The sequence below is a fragment of the Manis javanica genome, chromosome 7 (assembly GCF_040802235.1).
Source record: "Manis javanica isolate MJ-LG chromosome 7, MJ_LKY, whole genome shotgun sequence".
NCBI classification, from domain to species: domain Eukaryota; kingdom Metazoa; phylum Chordata; class Mammalia; order Pholidota; family Manidae; genus Manis; species Manis javanica.
This window is the reverse complement of record NC_133162.1, coordinates 23,727,660-23,746,169: the sequence shown is the minus strand read 5'-3', so window position 1 is coordinate 23,746,169 and position 18,510 is coordinate 23,727,660. Positions and strand designations below refer to the sequence as shown.

Sequence of the window (18,510 nt, the reverse complement as noted above, 5' to 3'; positions counted from 1 at the left end):
CACATTGCCATTCAGGAGCTCATTTAGGACTGGAGGACAAACATTATTTTATTTGGAATCCTTCAAGAGCTTCAAATTTAAGGCTTGGATTTGAAACCATTCCTTATGTGATAAAGCTTTCTTTTTTTTTTTTCCTGTAAAACATTTGGACTTAGAAAGCACAAACGCTTTCATATTCAATTTTGTAAACCTATCTTAGCATCCTTATTAGTAAATCCTTATAGTCATAGCTGCCCTTGCAGTATGTGAGCCTTGTAACCACACTTACCCACACAAGGAAAAATAACCTTTGTCAGTACCCCTTCTAAAAACTGCTGTTCAGTATTGACTGCCTCATATTGAACAACTCCATAAGTCAATATAAATTTTTTTATTAAAGTATCATTGATACACAATCTTATGTTGGTTTCAAATATACAGCACAGTGGTCCAACAGTTACCCATATTATTAAATCCTCACCCACTCTAGTGCAGTCACTATCGACATAGTTAAGATGTTAGAGTCATTAACTGTCTTCTACATGCTCTACTACCGTCCCCATGACCAACCTATACTGTGATTGTGAATTATTGTGCCGCTTTATCTCCTTCCCCTCCCCCTTGGTAACCACTAGTCCCTTCTTGGTATCTGCCAATATAAATTCAATGCATAATTTATCATATATAATCTTCTTTCCTCATAGATTACTACTGTATTATAGTTGTTTTCTTATTCTATTTACTCAGTTTACCTTGCATTGAATCCTAGTTTGGTTTTTCTCATTAATGTCCTATGGCATCTAGGAAATTGAAAAGGCCTGGAAGATGGTGGACTCAGCCTATGATAAAGAGCAGAGAGCGAAGGAGACAATTCTTGCCCTGAAAGAGGAAATAGTGAACCTAACCAAACTTGTGGAGCAAGGGTCTGGACTGTCAGTGAACCAGGAGAGCAAGTAGGTCATAGCCTGCTTGATGTTTGCTGAACTTGCTTTTGCAGAGGTCTCCTTCTTCGACAGACAGTTTGGGGCTTGCCAGTGTTACCTTGAATGTTCTTTGTGAAACAATTTGTAGTTGTATTAAACTTACGGCTCTCTAAGGATCAGTCCTACAGTTTCAAAATGAGTAAAGATTTTAGGCTTATTTCTCAAACTTGTGTGGGATGGAACTGGCTGCCTTTCTGCCCAGATTTCCAGCTCCTCTCACACATCTTCCACCATAATTAGTCATACCACCATCCTTTCTACTTCTCAGGTTCTAGGCCAGAAAACAGGTTCCAAGTCATTATCCTTTGAAACTTCATCTTGCTGATTGAGTCTTCTGAGTATCACTTTGCTCTGCCTCTCCTCCCTATCACCTGTGTTAATGTCTTATTTCAGACCTCCTGTTCTCTGCTGGATTAGGCCACAGACTACCAACAAGGAGACAGCTCCTCTCTTTACCATCCTCCATACATCAGATCTAGGCTTCTGAATCATGTGCCTGCCACAGACATGTTCCAAACACCTTCAGTAGCTACCCATTCCCACAGGATATAGCCCAAAGTCTTGAATGTGTCTTTTGGGGCCCTTCATACATCTGCCCCAGTCAGCCTTGCTAGACTCATGTCGAGAAATACCATGCTGGCTCATGCCTCCTCATCTTTGAACCTACTGTTTCTATGCCAGGAATGCTTTTTCTTCCCTTCTCCACACAATAAACAACTATGTGTCCTTAAGACCCATCTCAACACCATCTTCACTTTGTCACCATAAAAGCTTTGTTCCAGCCTCCCCTCCACCCCCAGGCCCAATGACCAAGCAGAAGAGTCCCTGTGTTCTGTTTCCACAGGACCCAACATCTGCGTCAAGTCTGGCACTGACCACATTGTATTGAAATTATTTGTTGATGTGCTTCTCTCCCTATTAGGCTGTGAACTCCTTGAAGAAAGACATTTCTACTTGCCCCACCAGGAGTCTAACACTGTGCAGGGCATGCAAACCTTGTACTAATTAATGAGTCAGGCATGATTATACACTTCCTTAGACATCTTTAACCAAACCTAAATGCTGTTTAGGTTTCTTATGTTTTCTAGATGCATTTACCCAATGTTGGCAGGTAGTTTTAAGTGTATATGTAGGGGGGAGGGAATAGGAAAACCAAAGAAAGATGTGTTGTCCATAATAATGGACTCTACTTTCTAATTAAAGAAGTCAAGCATAATCAGAGCAACTACTAAAGAGCAATGTGAGGGCTCTGACCCAGTTAGGAGGAATTTTAACTAGAATTGAAATGTGGTGAGGAGGAGAGCTGGAGAAACTATTCATCCTAGATTTTTATCCTCAACTACATGCTTAGGCATAGCTCTCTCTCTTAATAATAGCCTTAGAATTCGAGTTTTGTTTCTGGGGAAGGGTTTGAATACAGTTTTGAGGGTTCCTTATTAAATATTTTTATTACATCAAAGTTGTTGGTAAATAGACATTGTCAAATTACTGTGTTTTGAATAGTCATTTGATGATTGTCAGCTGCAAGTGCTTCCAGTAAAAGTTCTCTGTTTTCTCAGTTGTAAAGTAGCTAAGCTGCCTTACTATAGACTAATCCTGCTGCACAGATCATATTGGACAACATTTTTCTGCTTTCAAAATGATAATTCTGTGGATGGCCATGCCAAATCATATGTAAATAGTTTTTGAAAGTGGAAGGAACTGGTTTACAACCCAAATCAACAATATTATCTCATACTCTCCAAAAACTAGCATCATGAATGATCTTCCAAATTTTGTTCTTGGGAACACTTTATCTGGGTTGTGTCCCTTTGGGAGAAACTAATCTCTATGGGTGAATGGATAGAAAACTGGCACTGTGTATTATTTACTTATGCTTATGCTTCATTTTAGACTTTATAGCTGTGATCATAGCCCTCCAGTGGATATATTAAGGAAATAATTTCTTAAATTGACATCTCCTTAGGTTTAATTACAAAAGTTGACAATAGCACTATATATAGTCTTAGTATAACAAACTCATATAATACAGAGGTGAGTAAACTAAGAAGTAAAAGTCACCCCTCCAACGTTAATAGCCTAAGTTCCACTTTTCAGAGATAATCAGTTACCAGTTTGGTGTCTATTTTTCTAGACTTCTGTAAAAATGCCTATAAAATGCACTCACACAGACACTATAATTTCTTAAAAATAAGAAAAGGGATCATATTTTCTGCCTATTATTATTGGAACTTCTTTTTCAGTTAACAACTAATAAGCAGCTCCTATGTCAGGGCATAAAGATCTTTCTCTTTCACACCTGAATAGTGTTAATCCTTGACCTAAAGTCTTTCCCATACAAATGAACTTAGAGGTTGGCAAGGACTCCTGAGCAGATGGCCATTTAGTCTGATGCCTGTGTTCTTCTGTTTTAGCATCCGAGACTTACTGAAGTTCAAAGAAGAAGTGACAAAGGAGCGAGACCAGCTCTTGTCAGAAGTGGTGAAATTACGAGAGTCCTTAGCTCAGACCACTGAGCAGCAGCAGGAGACGGAGCGGTGCCGAGAAGTGGCAGAGCAGGCCATCAGTCAGGTCGGCTTGCCATGCAGGCGAGGTGGAGGGACAGTCCCTGCAGACGTCCTGTCCGTTCTTGTTCCTCTCTTAAATTTACCCACTGGTGCCCCAAAGAAGCATCCACTGTTCTGCTTGTTCCTCTGGTTTGTTTGGCAAAAGCAGTTTTACTTGTGCCGTTCTTCCCAGCGTGCTGTGTGAAAAGTCACTGAGGCAGAGAACTGCTTACAACTTTGCTGAAGAAGGAGAGTCCCTTGTGAGGGCCAGGGTGACCTGCTCCTGGCGGAGTGGTTTCCTTGGCCATTTTCCTTTGTTAGAAAGCTCTCCAGCTGAACCCTTCTGAACACTTTTATGTAAAGCCAGAATTCAAACAGATAATACACCAGTACAGGCTCCTGGAGAAAAACATGGAAGTTCTTAGCATGTAGAGAAAGACTTCATAGCTTTTGGCCATCATGATAAAACCTTAATGCTTTGTTGAGTAATATCCAGAACTCACGTAAAATACAATTTCATATTTAGGGTAACTGGCTATATTTTATTTAGTTCCCATTGATGGGGAATTGGATGAATTCTTTCCATGTTTAAGTTCTCTAGAATTCTGAGCTTTTATATTGAATTGGATTTTATGCCATTCTTTGTGAACTTGTTCCCACCATCAGGGTGGACTTCCGGTGTCAAGGCTTTGAAACACAATGTAGAACATTCTTGAAAAGTTTAAACATGAGAGTTCAAAGATGACTGTCCTACTGGGGAAATACCACTACAAAGTGCCCTGAAAATGAAAGATCTGGGAGAGGGAGAAGGTTGGCTCACCTGTTCTGGTGAGGGCTTTATTTCTTTCCTGCCTGTCCTTTCTATGTCCATAGTTCCAGCAAGAAATCCAGCAACGTCAGAACGAAGCTTCGCGGGAGACTCGGAAGAAGGAAAAACTGGAGAAGGAGCTCAAGCAGATTCAGACAGACATGGGCACCAGGCAGACAGAGATTAGGGCCCTCCAGCAGTATGTGCAGAAGAGCAAGGAGGAGCTGCAGAAGCTGGAGCAGCAGCTGAAGGAGCAGAAGGTGCTCTGGGTGTGGGCTCTGCTGTGGGTCCTCATAATGTAAGAAAGTTGCTGTTGTTCATGGCTGTTGGAGCTTTTTGAATTTCGGTTGGAAAGCAAACTCCCTTCACTGTAGATGTGGGTAATACAACACCCAGCACTACATTTGGTCTTTGAATAGCTCGTATAGGTGGATATGTGCACCCTTTTCTTCATTTTTTTCAGCTCCAGCAGGTTAAATTCTTTTAAAATCTTTCACTGATGAGTAATATACACATAAAAAAGTATATGAGTCACAAGTGTACAGCTTGATGTATCTTCCCCATTTGAACACATCTTACTCACCTGCACCCAGCCCCAAAAACAGTACTCCAGAAGCCCCTTGTGCCCCTTCTCAGGCACTCTCTCTGCCAAAGGTCACCTCTGTTCTGAATTCTAAGCAGAGATTAGTTTTGCCTGTTTTTGTACTGTACAGAAATGAGATCATACAGGATGTACTCTTTTGGGTCTAGCTGCTTTTGCTTACTTCTCAGCTTGTGAAATTCACTTATGTTATTGCCATGCAGTCATAGGACTTCACTGCCCAATGTGGTAGCCACTAGCTACCTGTAGCTACTTGTTACTTAAAATTAAATAAAATGAAAATTCAGTTCCTCCATTGCAGTAGTCCCATTTTAAGTGCTCAATGGCCACATGCGATTAGTAGATTCCATATTGGGCAGCTCAGATGGAAAACATTTACATCACTCCAGAAAGTTCTCTTGGGCAGAGCTTAGTAGACCATTTACTCTCATAGCTATATAGTATTCCAATGTGTGACTATACCATGATTTATTTTTAATGGGTCTATTGTTAAGTTTCAGATTTAGGAAACCATACTTCGTCTTTACGCATTTTAAATATGCTATTTTTAAAAAACATTTCCCCCATAGTAGCAGTTTAAAGTAACTCAAATAGTTCTAGTGTTTCTTTTCTCGTTTCTTAGAGAAGCAATTCATATAAATGAGAAAAGTCATTTCTTGAAAATATTTTCTTTTTAGAAGTTTTCAAAGCCACACAGCATGTTTCTACTTAGAAAAAAGATATTAGAACACATTTCTTTGTTAGCTTTATTAATTTTATATATAATTTAATATAAAGTCAGATATCAAATAGATAATGCACATTGTGCAAATATCCACAAGAAAAACATGAGACTTCTTTGAGCATGAAATTTGAGAAGTTTTTGGACATTAAGATAAAATTGTAGTACTTTGTTTAGCAATATCCAGAACTCATGTAAAGCACAATTTCATTTTTAGCATAGTTGGCTGTGTTTTATTTAGTCTCTACTGATGGGAAATTGGATAGATTCTTTCCATGTTTAACTTTTGCTTGCTTGGAAATTATATTTTGGATTAAGTATATAAACTATCTTCTCTCTCTCTCTTTTTCCTTCAGCCCATTTGCTATCCCTCTATCTCCTAATAGAAATGACCCCCCGAAATAAAATCCTCTGTTTTTGCAAAACCATGTCTGCTCAGGATAGTCTAGGTAGCGAAGAGGAAAATCCGACAGATACTAAAGACAGGCAGATATAAATCATTTCACTGCTGTTCCACAGTTTTGACTTTAGTTAGATTAAAGGGGAATTGTCCCTCTGTTAATGTTAGTGAACGGTTCTGTTCACGAAAATGTTGTAGGCATGTTAATGCAGGATTTGCTTCTGAAGACATAGCTTCCCAAAACCTGTTTGAATCCCTAGCTCATTTGCAATGATTATAGCATTTGTTGCATATTCGAAGCCTGCCAAATGCAAACAGGCATTAAAGTATTTATCCACCACCTGTGAACAAGACTTCCCAAAGCTCTCAGGAAAAAAATTATGCTCCCTGTATTGTACATTAGACGGCATCATTTTCCTCAGCCATTTAACATTCATCAAATTTTAGAGCATTAGGGTATAAAGAACAATTTCTACAAAGACAAAAAAAGCGTGGTTGCTGTGATCGTCCTAGGAGGTCTGTGGGGCTCCCTGTGTGGATTTGCAGATACTGTAGTCAGATTAAAAACCATTAGCCGGCTCATTCTACATCTTTCAGATACTGAATGAAAGAGCTGCAAAGGAACTGGAGCAGTTTCAGATGAGAAATTCTAAACTCCAGCAAGAGAACGAACAACACAGTTTGGTTTGTGAGCAGCTATGTCAGGAAAACCAGCAGAAGGCGTTGGAGCTCAAAGTAAATACCAAGTGATTTATTTGTTCCCTAGTATGCCCTCCCTTATTCCCTATTCATATAGGTTTGCTTCTGTGGCTGGAGCCCTTGGTTGGATAACCTGTGGTAGCCTTGATACATTGGAGGTGGGTGCAAGCCTACAGTGATTGCTTTATGCCCAATTAGAAGCAGATAGTTTGATGACTTCTGTTCTTACTTGTAAAATTGCAAACCTGATTATTGACCATAAGATTATGCAAATGATTTCCCAAGTGAGCTCAGATGTTCATTTCTGTAATTATTTAACCATATAAGTTTCCCAAAGATATGTACCAGTTTCCCAAAGATATGGACCAGTTTCCCAAAGATATGTACCATTTACATGAGTGAGTAACAAAGAAATCAGATTATATTTGGACAAGGTGGAATTGGAGGGGTGGGGTATGGGCTGGTACTATTGGGTATTTACTTCCAGGATAGTAGAACCATGTTTCTCACTTCTGTCCAAGGCAAATTTCAAGACAGGCCTCTTGTTTGTCTCCCTGGCCTTATTGAAGAATGCTTGCAAATTAAATTTGTGTAACAGTTTTATACTTGGATACATATTATATGCCTATGTGCTTACCAGAGCAGTTTATGTTTATCACTAATTCTGAAAAATCCATAAACATTACTCTGGTTATGTTAGAATACTGGACATAAAATGAATGACCGATCAAGAATAATACATAGATTTGAGTAGTGAATCATAACAGTTTTTACATCACAGGCCCTTTTGAAGCTCTGATGAAAGCCTTTGTGTGCACACACATACACATGCTTATTTGCACAACTTGTATCTTGCTTTGCATGCAGTCTCAGAGATTTTCCAGGATTTTTTGAAGTCTAATCATGGGGTCTGGATTAATAACTACTAATTAGAATATCTTATTGTCCTAATTAGAGGGGGGCCTTAAGTCAAGTAATTTGGACCCTGTAGGATCTGAGGCTGAGGATCAATTAAAGCAACCCAGAATAATTTGACTCAAAACCATTCTTTGTAAGAATGCTGTAAATTGAAGCAGACCTGAAATGACTTCTTAAGGCAAAATAATGTATTAGCCCCTCAGGTGACATTAAAGTAAAAATACTTATGCCATTAATTCTTTCCTTTGATAACACAAATAGGGCACCTTGAAAGATGGGATATTTTTTGTATCAGATTCTGAACCTATGGAAATTTGACCTCTAGCAGTAATATGAGGATAACATGGCCAGCTAAGTGCAGTCTCTTCATTGTTAAGGACTAGGGTAATTGCTAACCTTTATTTGCACAGGAAGCACTGGGTTACTCTTCTAATAATTTCTAGGAATGGCAGAATTAAAAAAAAAATGGACTTAATTAGAATTTTTAACAAATAGAAGTCCATAGACAAAATCTGGTGCTGTCCTTTGCTATGATTATTGTTTTGTTACCTTTTGCCATCATGTAGACTTGCCTATTCGTGTTGCTCTGCCCACCTGTCTGTACATACCCTCATCGACTAACATACTCTGAGGAAGGAGGACCCCTTTACCAGTGTATGTAATGGCACTACAGTGGCCATGTAGGTCCAAAAGAGTGTTTGAATATTTTATAGCGTATTAATAACCTTTTGGGAGAGATCACTTTGTAAGTCTATGAAAATCACTAATTGAATATAGCATTTGTACACAAATTTCAGATATTTATGATATGTACAATTCAACATTCTTGTCTTGCTTGATTCAACAAGTCAGAAGTACCTTGAGATGTCAGATTTCATCAGTCTTTTCATTATTTTTAGTGTATGTAGCCACATGTTTATTCAGAGAATAGTGTTTTTCAATTTCTCTCAGAACTAAACAGTGTGTGTTTTGATTTAATGCCATAGAACAACTTACACTGACATAGGAAGAATTTCTTTTGATTGGTTCTGAGTTTACCATCACCCAATCCTTGGCCCTTTATGTATGTAATGTCCCTTGTTGATTCTTTCTCACTAATTACAGGCCAAAGAAGAAGAAGTCCATCAGATGCGACTTGACATTGGGAAGCTCAACAAAATCAGAGAACAAATTCATAACAAATTGCACCAGATTGAAGATCAAAAGTCAGAAGTGGAACAGCACAAGGAAACTCTAAAAAATCAGATTTTGAGACTAGAGAGAGGTAAACTGAGAACCACCCTGTGCTTTGTTTTATTCGTTTACAAATACTTCATTGGTGGCTAATACCATTTGGTAACCCAGGACTTCATGCATGCAGACATAAACCTTGCTGAATGAAATCTGTAAAACAGTATTCAAACTGGAGCATAATCAATATGGAGGGGACACCATGTTGAGTACCTTATACTTCTTACCTTGAAAATTCTTCAACAGGCTATATTGAGCCCAAAGTATTGATTGATCAGTATTTGTCAATGGAGTAAATGACATCTATTCTCTTAGGTATGGGTTCTACTTGATCTTTTCAGTTCCTTTTATTCACAGAAGATAGGGGATAAGTTAAAATGAATGTCTCCCATGAGCAGTGTTTAAGACAATATTGTACCAAGAATTGATGGGACAAAAATAAATGGCTTCTCACTTGTAGTCTTTGTTAATATTTTACCATATGGTGGCCCCAGCTATCGCATTGATCTGTGGAGGAAATATTTAAGTGCTGTAGGAGGCTGTATAGTGCAGAACAATCATTAAGAATACAAACTCTGGTGTCAGATCTGCCTAGGTTCAGACCCCACCTCCATCACATTCAGTTGTTGGGGGACGAAATGAGCTTATATACATAAAGCACTTGCAGAAGCCTAGCCACTAGGAAGTGCTTACTAAGAATGATCTATTATTACCCAGATATATTACTGTTTATAGAGGTAACAAGATAGAGTACACTCTCTTATTCTGAAAGAGAATACAAGGGCACACTAATCAAATTTGGTGTGGTAAAAATAGCTCTGGGCTTGGATACAGAGGGTCTGGGTTTGTGTTCTGCTGACAGGAGAAAACGTGAGGCAGGACCGTCTCATTGTCATCACGTGGGCTGCTGTGAGCTGTAAATCACTGAAAGAGGTAACACAGTAAAGCATAAAAACACACACTGCCTCACTGAAAATTAGGGAGAACCTAAGTCTCTGGGTAGGATTATTAGAAATGTTTCTCACATTAAGTCTTTGAGAAGTGCATATAGTGTTCCTTTTAAGACATCAGGAAATAATCTTTTATTGAGGTGCAGTTGCAGCTGATCTTGACAATTTCTCCATTTATTCATTCATTCAATAAATTGAGTATGTACTACTGCAGGCACTTATGCTAGGCATTGGGTGCATGGAGATCCCAGCTCTCAGGATGCTTACAGTCTAGCATGAATTTGCAATTTAAGGTCTTCAATGATGGATGTGAAGAAAAGTGGAACTACTAGAGCATGTTTTGTAACTGGCTTAGTGACTTTCAAAATACTCCTATATTTAAATTCTGTATTTTTGCTTGCAATAGTTCTAAGCTTTGAAAAAATAAGTAGATGTATCCATTCAATGTTGAACTCAATTCCTCATCCTTAAATCATGTTTGCATAAGTCATCATGCTCTCTCTTCTGGTTATTTTATAGATACCTTTAATATTATTATATCTTCTTAGGGACCTCTTTCTTTCAATGTGCCCTATCAAAGAGTGGCATTGGACATAATATTTAGGAGCATAAATCCTTCATATATTATGACTTTCTACCACAAAACCCAAGAAACAAACTGAAAAAACTGACAGAATCAACAAGAGTTCAATGGGTGGCAGGTTATAAAGTAAATATATAGATATCAATAGCTTTCTTCTGTACAAAGAAACAGAATATATGATGGGGAAAAACTCTTTCACAACAGCAACTAAAGTGATAAAGTATCTATGAATAAAGTTATCAAGATATCTGCAAGACTGTATATAAGGAACACTCCAGAATTCTATTGAGGAGTGTAAAGGAAGACTTGAAAAATGGAGAAATATACCAAGTTCCTGGATGATAAAACTCAAAGTGATAATGAGATAAATCTGTCAGAATTAATGTATACATTTAACATTTCCAATAAAAATTTCAGTGAGTTATGTTGTTTGGGACTCGGATTCCAGAATTCCTCCAAAATAAATGTGTGACAATAGCCATAAAATTCTGGAAAAGAACAGCGATGAGGGAGCATTTGGCTTATCAGCTATTTAAATGTATTAGAAAATGTCCATAATCAAATAGTGTAGTGAAAATGCCTGAATAAACAGATCAATGGAAAGGATTGGAAAGGCCACATAAAAACCCAAGATTATCACTAAGATAAAGGTGTTGCTTTATTAGTGTGCAGTATGGATTATTAAGAAATGACAATGAGCTACTTTTTTCGAAAAAAGAGTTAACACCAAACATAGAAAACATAAAGCCAATATTGGTAGATTTAATGAAATTAAAGCTTTTTTTTTTAATACACCAAAGGCTCTTTATATAAAGGCAAACTGACTAAAATATGGTCAATGAAAGAATTGGTATTCTTATGTCTATAAAGAGCTCTTACAAATCCACAAGAAAGATAAAGAATTATTGAGGAAAATGGGAAAAGGGCATGTGTGGGAAATTTGTAAAACAGACATACAAATAAATGGTCATTAAACATGAAAAAGTAGTCAACTTTGCTACTAATCAAAGAAATGTAAATTAAATATAGGCATACTGGTTTTAATAATCTATCAGATTCTCAAAGATTAAAGAGAATGATAATAGCCAGTGGTGATTTGGGTGTGGATTTAAATTGCTATTAATTATCTGGAGAGAAATTTGACAGTAGGAAAGAAATGTCTTTTTTTTTTTAATCCCCTTAGATCTAGGGCTTCCTCTTCTAGAGTAACAAATGAGCAAGAACTTTCATGGGATTATTGTTTATGATTACAAATGCATACATACGTATTATACATATAAAAATAAAAAGGAAGTAATTTAAATGTTAAGATGGCAGACTGGCTAAATAAATTGTGCATTTTCATATAGTGAAATATGGAGTCATTAAAAATTCTGTTGTAGATGCACACTTATATATAGAGGCATTTATTTCATATTAGTTATAAAAGAAAGCTACAAGATGTGCATTATTCTTTTTTGGTGTGCATATATGAATGTATATATATATATATATTATTTTTTATTAAGGTATCATTGATATACACTCTTATGAAGGTTTCACAAGTAAAACAATGTGGTTACTACATTCACCCTTATTATTGAGTCCCTCCCCCATACTCCATTGTAGTCACTGTCCAGCAGTGTACTAAGATGCCACAGAGTCCCTACTTGTCTTCTCTGTGCAACACTGTCTTCCCTGTGACCCCACATACACCATGTGCACTAATCATCATACCCCACAAACCCCTTCTCTCTCCCTCCCCACCCACCCTCCCCTTTGGTAACCGCTAGTCCCCTCTTGGAGTCTTTGAGTCTGCTGCTATTTTGTTCCTTCAGTTTTGCTTCGTTGTTATACTCCACAAAGGAGGGAAATCATTTGGTATTTGTCTTTCTCTGCCTGACTTATTTCACTGATGAATGTATATATATATATATATATATATATATTTATACTTATATGCACACGTATATTTGTGAAGGAAAAAAGTCTGGAAAGAGACATATCAAAATCTTAAGTAGATTCTGGTTGATTTGAAATTTTTCCCTTTTTTAAATTTGTATTTATAATTTTCTTCTGTATCTCTAAATACTTCTATAGTATGAAAGACTTAAAAAGAGCAAGGACTATTTGGAGTCAGAGAAACCATGCTTCCAATCTCAGCCTTGTTACCTCTTAAGTGAGGACCCTTGGCATGTGCCTTAATCTCTCTAACCCTCAGTTTCCATCTGTTCAGTGGGACAGGAAAACCCACCTCACTGAGTTATAATGAAGATCAGGTAACACTCCACAAAAATAGTAGTTTTGTGGCTACAGATGAACATATAAACAGTTAGTGTGTCACTTTGGCTTTGACAGGTGCTTTCGTAGGTTGACTCTGTATTTTTTTTTCTCCCTGGTGATTTAGAGGTCGAGACTTCAAAGAAACAAGCCGAACTTGATAAGAAAGCAATGGATGAGCTTCTGAGAGAAAGGGACATATTAAATAAGGTGAGTTTGTTACAGTAACACTCGTAAATATATTTATTCTTTAGTGCTATAACATCTGCCTATAACCAGTTGTATGGGGAAAGAAAACTTGTATGCAAAGAAAAGTAGATTAGAATAAAGAATCATGCTTATTTTCCTCTAAGCAGCTGTCACAGTCCACCATTCACTGGCTATGAATTGGAACCATGTTTTCACCTGTGAGCACAAGGGGACTTTGGAGAATTATCATATATAAACTAGCAGGAGAATTAAGAGTGTTTTGTAGATTCTGTTTTTATTGCTGGTGTGTATTTTGGCATCTAAACAGTTGATCAAAATTTCTGAATTTAATATCTATAACCTGCAGTTTTTGCTAATCCAGAAAATAAAAGTGAATACAAATGAAGATTTAACTTTGAGGTGTTAGGTATAAGAATAGCCAGGTTGATGATATGAAAAGTTTATAACCTTCTCTCCATCTTTTCAAGATTGTTGTAGGTTTTGATTTTGGTTTTTGGCCCTGCATTCAAGGCGGGAGTCTCCACCCCCACCCTTTCCAGAGGATTCCTTTCATGGACAGTCACTCTTAGATTAACTACTTTCAAGGACTGAGGGTAAACTTTCCTGCTTGAGGATTTTCTCTAGGAAAGAAAAATCAAGGGGCCAGATGTAGATTGAGGAAGCTGCTTCCATAACAGACAGTCTGATGGCTTTTGGCCCAGACAGCTCCATCTCATTCAAGTGGAAACAGCCTATATTTGTTCATTCCAACTTTCATTACTTCTTAGGTTTCCCAGAATTGAACAAATGCTAACAAAATAGACTACTCTTTAGCTTAAAGAAGGCTATTTAGGGAATCTTAGGAAATAGAAGGAGAGTAGATATCTTTACATGCTGAGCATTCCTTAAGAAAATCATTGAATTTTTATTCCATAATCCTGCAAACTTCTTCATTCTATAAGTTTGTACATGTAAACAGTATTACTTGATTTAGATTTTAAATTTATTTTTAACACATACAGCATTTAATCTGCTTTTTTTTATATATACCAGTAATCAATAGATTTTCTGCCACAATAGGATAGGTAGCACAACATTAATTTTACATTTATTTTTTTGATTTCACTAATATCAATTAGTCAAATGATATGTCAATTCTTAATGTCAATTCCTCTTTAGGGCAGGGTGTATTTTTTTTCTCTTTCCTGACCAGTACTGGATTCAAATTCTGTCTCTGTCACCGCTCCCCTGTTGTATGAACTTGTAAACAAGTAGCATAACTTCTCAGTTTTCTACCCCTAAAATGGGAGCAATTTAATGCTAGATTGCCGGGGATGCTATGGTTGCTTAGTGCATTTATGTATGTGTTTATAATGTGCCTTGTGCAAAATTATGTAATAAGCTCTTAATAGACTGTAGAGAATATGATTATTTCTATTCATACAAAAAACAATGCATCTAATTATTTTTAGGGATGAGAGACATCAGGTACATTTAACCCCAAATCCTCAAACATTTTGAGTAAGGTGTATGCTCTGTTGTCCTTATTTTTAGAATATGCTTAAGGCGGTCAATGAGACTCAGAAACAGGTAGACTTGGTAAAGCTCCATGAACAAACTAAAAGGAACCTGGAGGAAGAAATCCAGAAATACAAGGATGAGGCTCAGAAGCAGCGAAAGATCATCTTTCAACTGGAAAAGGAGCGAGATCGGCACATCAATGAAGCCAGAGACCTTACCCAAAAGGTAAGGCATTCCCTGATGATGTGGGCAGAGCGTTGGCACTTTCTTTCTGATTGTCACACATCGCTACAAGGCGGATTTGTTCAGATTTCAGCCTGTGGGTCTCTTGAAGATTTAAAAGGAATGATGTTAACAGAATAAGTGGTCCTAGAGCTCATCTTGGGCAAACTGTGCATGGACAAGGCTTGTGCTTAGTGATCTCCTTTGCCCCTTTTTGGGCAGCTCTCCTTGCTTCCGGCCTCTCCCTCACCCCTGTTGCCCTGCTGTGCACTTTCCCCAGGTTGGCCTTACCAGGGTTGCAGCATCACCACCCCTTAACCCTTTTTCTCACCCCTGCATCTGCCTCTGAAACTCTTATTTATCAACAATTCATTCATTAATTCATTCATTGTCTTGCGTATTTATTTATGAAACATTTATATCACCTTTACTTGGTGCCAAAGATTGTTCTAAATTCTTTACAAATATTATCTCATTTAATCCTCACAACCACCTCATGATGTATGGCTCTAGTCCTTTTCCTAAGCACACAGATAAAATTGGGGTCAAACCATGTAAATAATTTTGCACTCTGTTTTTATCAGATTCATATTGTGAACATATTCCCCCACTTAAAAAAAAAATATTTTTCAAACACATGATTTTAATGGTACATAATATTGTGTCAAATAAATGGAGCACAATTTATTTTAAAGGATATTCTTTTGGAAAGATTTTTGCATTTCTTATTTTTCCATAGATTCAGTTTTTACAAAAGAAACTCCTGGATCAAAACTTGGAACAATGTATATGTACTTGATCCAGAAGTAGATGAAAACATCAGTTTCATGACATTTTCCTTAGCCTTACTGATAGCATTACTCAACTCCTTATGAATAGAATGCATGAAAGGAAACTTTCTGTTGTGGAAATGAGGTGTGTGTGTGTGTGTGTGTGTGTGTGTGTGAGAGAGAGAGAGATAGAGAGAGAGTAAGGAAAGAAATATGGGGAGAGGGCAAAACAGCATATATGTCCTTAATAAGAGATCCAGAGATGACACAAGTTGCTCTAGCAACTGATATATCCTGTCAGGGTAAGTTAAGTAAGTGATAGAAAAATTGTAGTGGATAAATACTACTTTAAGAACATGTGCTTAAATTATTTAGTTGAGACATTATATATCCTTGTGCAGTTAAACATCAAAATGGTTGATAAACAGTCCAGAGTTTTTCTTCAAAGTGGCATTTGAATGCAGCGATTCTCAACTTCTTGTTAAATGTCAGTAAGGTGTAGACATTGATTGGACCCATCTTGGCAGTGCTGTTCCTAGATTACAGTAAACCCTGCCTCGCACAAGGAGAAATAGGAAAAAAGCAGCCAAATGGAGCCTGTGGAAAAGATATGCCTCAGAGCCACAGCAAGAAAATGGCCTCTGGAAGCTCAGGATAAAAGCCTGGCTCTGAAAATTTTTTTATGGCAAGATATTTGGGTTGAACCCTCTAAAATAGCCATTTTTGTAAGTAAAATGGCTGAGAGTTGACTCTCAGTGATTTCCTAACAGAAGAAAATGCAGAGAAAAGATCTGGCTTTATAAATGCCAGGTTTCCTCTAATGGAAAGAATAGTCTTTGTTAGTAAAATACCTTAATGCATTGGTTTGAAAGGTGAGGCCCAATGAACCAGAGTGGAACAAAGTACGTTAAGAAAAGTAAAAGAAATTGGCAAGGGAAAAGGAGCGAGCAGGAAATGGTGGGGGATGCGAATGTGTTAGAAAGGAGAGCAAAGGACACTGTTCACCAGAGAGGAGTTCCCAGAGGCAGGGATGACTTGAGGAATTGCTAAGAACAGGGATGGCCAATATTTGATTTTATGTTCTTGTGTTTTGTACCTCAGACCTTCGGCGACAATCTGCTAAGTCTTCGGGGCTGGAAAGGGGTGGTAAAGGATTTGGGGTAAGACATACTTGAAAAAGGACAGTAGGTACAAGAGACAAGATGCCAACCAGGAATCCAGAAGTCTATGGAAACAGGAAATTGAAGCTACCATCAGCAGAAGAAATATAATTTTTCCAAGAAGTCTTGGAGATATTAAGTGGAATGTAAATAGCACATAGAATGGGGACTCCAGACTTTTTGTAGTTGTTGTTAAGGACAGGGTGACCCCGGTAAGATATAAACCCCGGTACGATATGAGTCCAAGATGACATTGACTCTAGGATAAAGCAAAGATGAAATAAAAAGGAAGGGATGGACAAATTAAGGAACAATTGTGAAGAGACTAAAAAACAAACAAAACCCAAACAAAACAAAAGCAAGTGATGGCAGATTTAAAATCCATGCTGAAGTTAGTAAGAACAGAATTGATGTTGTGGAAAATGGACCCCATCGAGTGCAAACTTGAAGAATTTTCTTAGAAAATATAAAGATAAAACTTATCAAAGAGAATGTAAGTAATAAAAAGGACAAAGAATAGGAACAAGCCTACAGATAGTTGGTGTCTGATGGTGGAACTGAACCCCAAATCAAAGATGTAATCAGCAGATACCTTTTGGAGATGACAAAAGAATTGTTCATGCAGACTGACCATGTTCCAGGCAGAATCAGTGACAGGAGAATCTCCTATAGACTTGCCCTGAAAGAAAGTGTGTGTGTATGGATTGTTTTACCTACAATGAGGAAGTGTAAAGTACTCAGTGAGAATGAGGAAAGAAGAAAAAGTGGAAGCCTAATCGCCTTTTTTTAACAGGTAAAAGAGTGGAAGGAAATAATACCAATATACTAATAGTAGTTACCACTGGATGGTAGGGATACAAGTTGATTTAATTTCCTCTTTTTGTGCTTTGAATTTTTCAAACTTTCTAAAATGAATATGTATTATGTTAGTACCCTGGTAAAAAAAAAAGTAAAGAGAAAATATTAATAAAAGCCTGCCCTTCCTTTCAGAACCAAGTAAAATTACACTTTTCCCAAGGAGCTTTATTAAAGTGATCTCTAACCCCTCTGTACTTGGTTTTCCTCCCTGGCAGTTGAGGAAATCTTATGTTAGCTTACCATGATTTGCATGTCTGCCTGATTCTACTTTCAGCAACTTGAGGGCAAATCTTACTCACTTCTGAGCTCTTCATATTACTTCTTTTCTAAATAGGTATGAAATATATTTTTAAATAATTGAATGGAAACCATAATTAGATACCTGAAGACTTACTTTAAGTTATCTATATTAAATTCTTCTTCAATAATATGTTTACCACTATGGGCCTGCCCTCATTTTAAATTAATAGGAAACATGTTGCCACAGTGGACACGCTTCCCTGACTGATCCTCCACAATTTTAGCTGTGAATGACTTGCAGTGTGGTCTCTTCTTCCATCTGGGCTGCAGAACATTACCAACATTTGCCTTCTGGTTCTTTCTGTTTAAAGACAGAAGAAATTCAAGATGCTGAAAGTCCTATATTATACTTTATTAATTTAACATGGCATTTGTAAACAAGAAAAAAGAATCCCCTTTTGTGCCAGAATTGGATGGCTCAGAATCCCAAACTTTTTCTTATGTGTTTCTCAGTCAACACTTGCCATAATATTGCTGCATCATAATAAACAACCACCAAATCTTACTGGCATGCAAAAATAGGCACTCATTTCTCATGTACACACCTGCAGGTGATTGGGGTGTCATCTGATTTAGGCTGGGCTTGCCTGGGCTTGGCCTGGGTTGTGGGTTGGGTCCAGTCCTGCTCTACATGTTTATTATCCTCTAGGATGCATGGGATTCTCATGGAGAAACAAAGGAATGCAAAGGACAAACCCAAGCACACAAGCACATTCCATGGCTGTCTACTTGCTTAATGTATCTGACATCCCATTGGCTATGGCAAGTCACATGTCCAGACCCAAGCTCAACAGCGAGGGGAAATAGACCCTC

At 37.5% G+C, this 18,510-nt stretch overlaps 1 protein-coding gene across 1 annotated transcript in view; it reads left to right on the top strand.

The window, feature by feature from the left end:
* CFAP58 (cilia and flagella associated protein 58) overlaps window positions 1-18,510 on the top strand; it is a 90,463-nt gene that overhangs the window by 7,005 nt on the left and 64,948 nt on the right. The window contains exons 3-9 of the mRNA XM_073240463.1: window positions 784-932; window positions 3,377-3,533; window positions 4,382-4,576; window positions 6,636-6,773; window positions 8,760-8,919; window positions 12,805-12,887; window positions 14,421-14,612. Of these exons, the coding sequence (XP_073096564.1) occupies window positions 784-932; window positions 3,377-3,533; window positions 4,382-4,576; window positions 6,636-6,773; window positions 8,760-8,919; window positions 12,805-12,887; window positions 14,421-14,612 (1,074 nt within the window). The remainder of the gene's footprint in view (window positions 1-783; window positions 933-3,376; window positions 3,534-4,381; window positions 4,577-6,635; window positions 6,774-8,759; window positions 8,920-12,804; window positions 12,888-14,420; window positions 14,613-18,510) is intronic.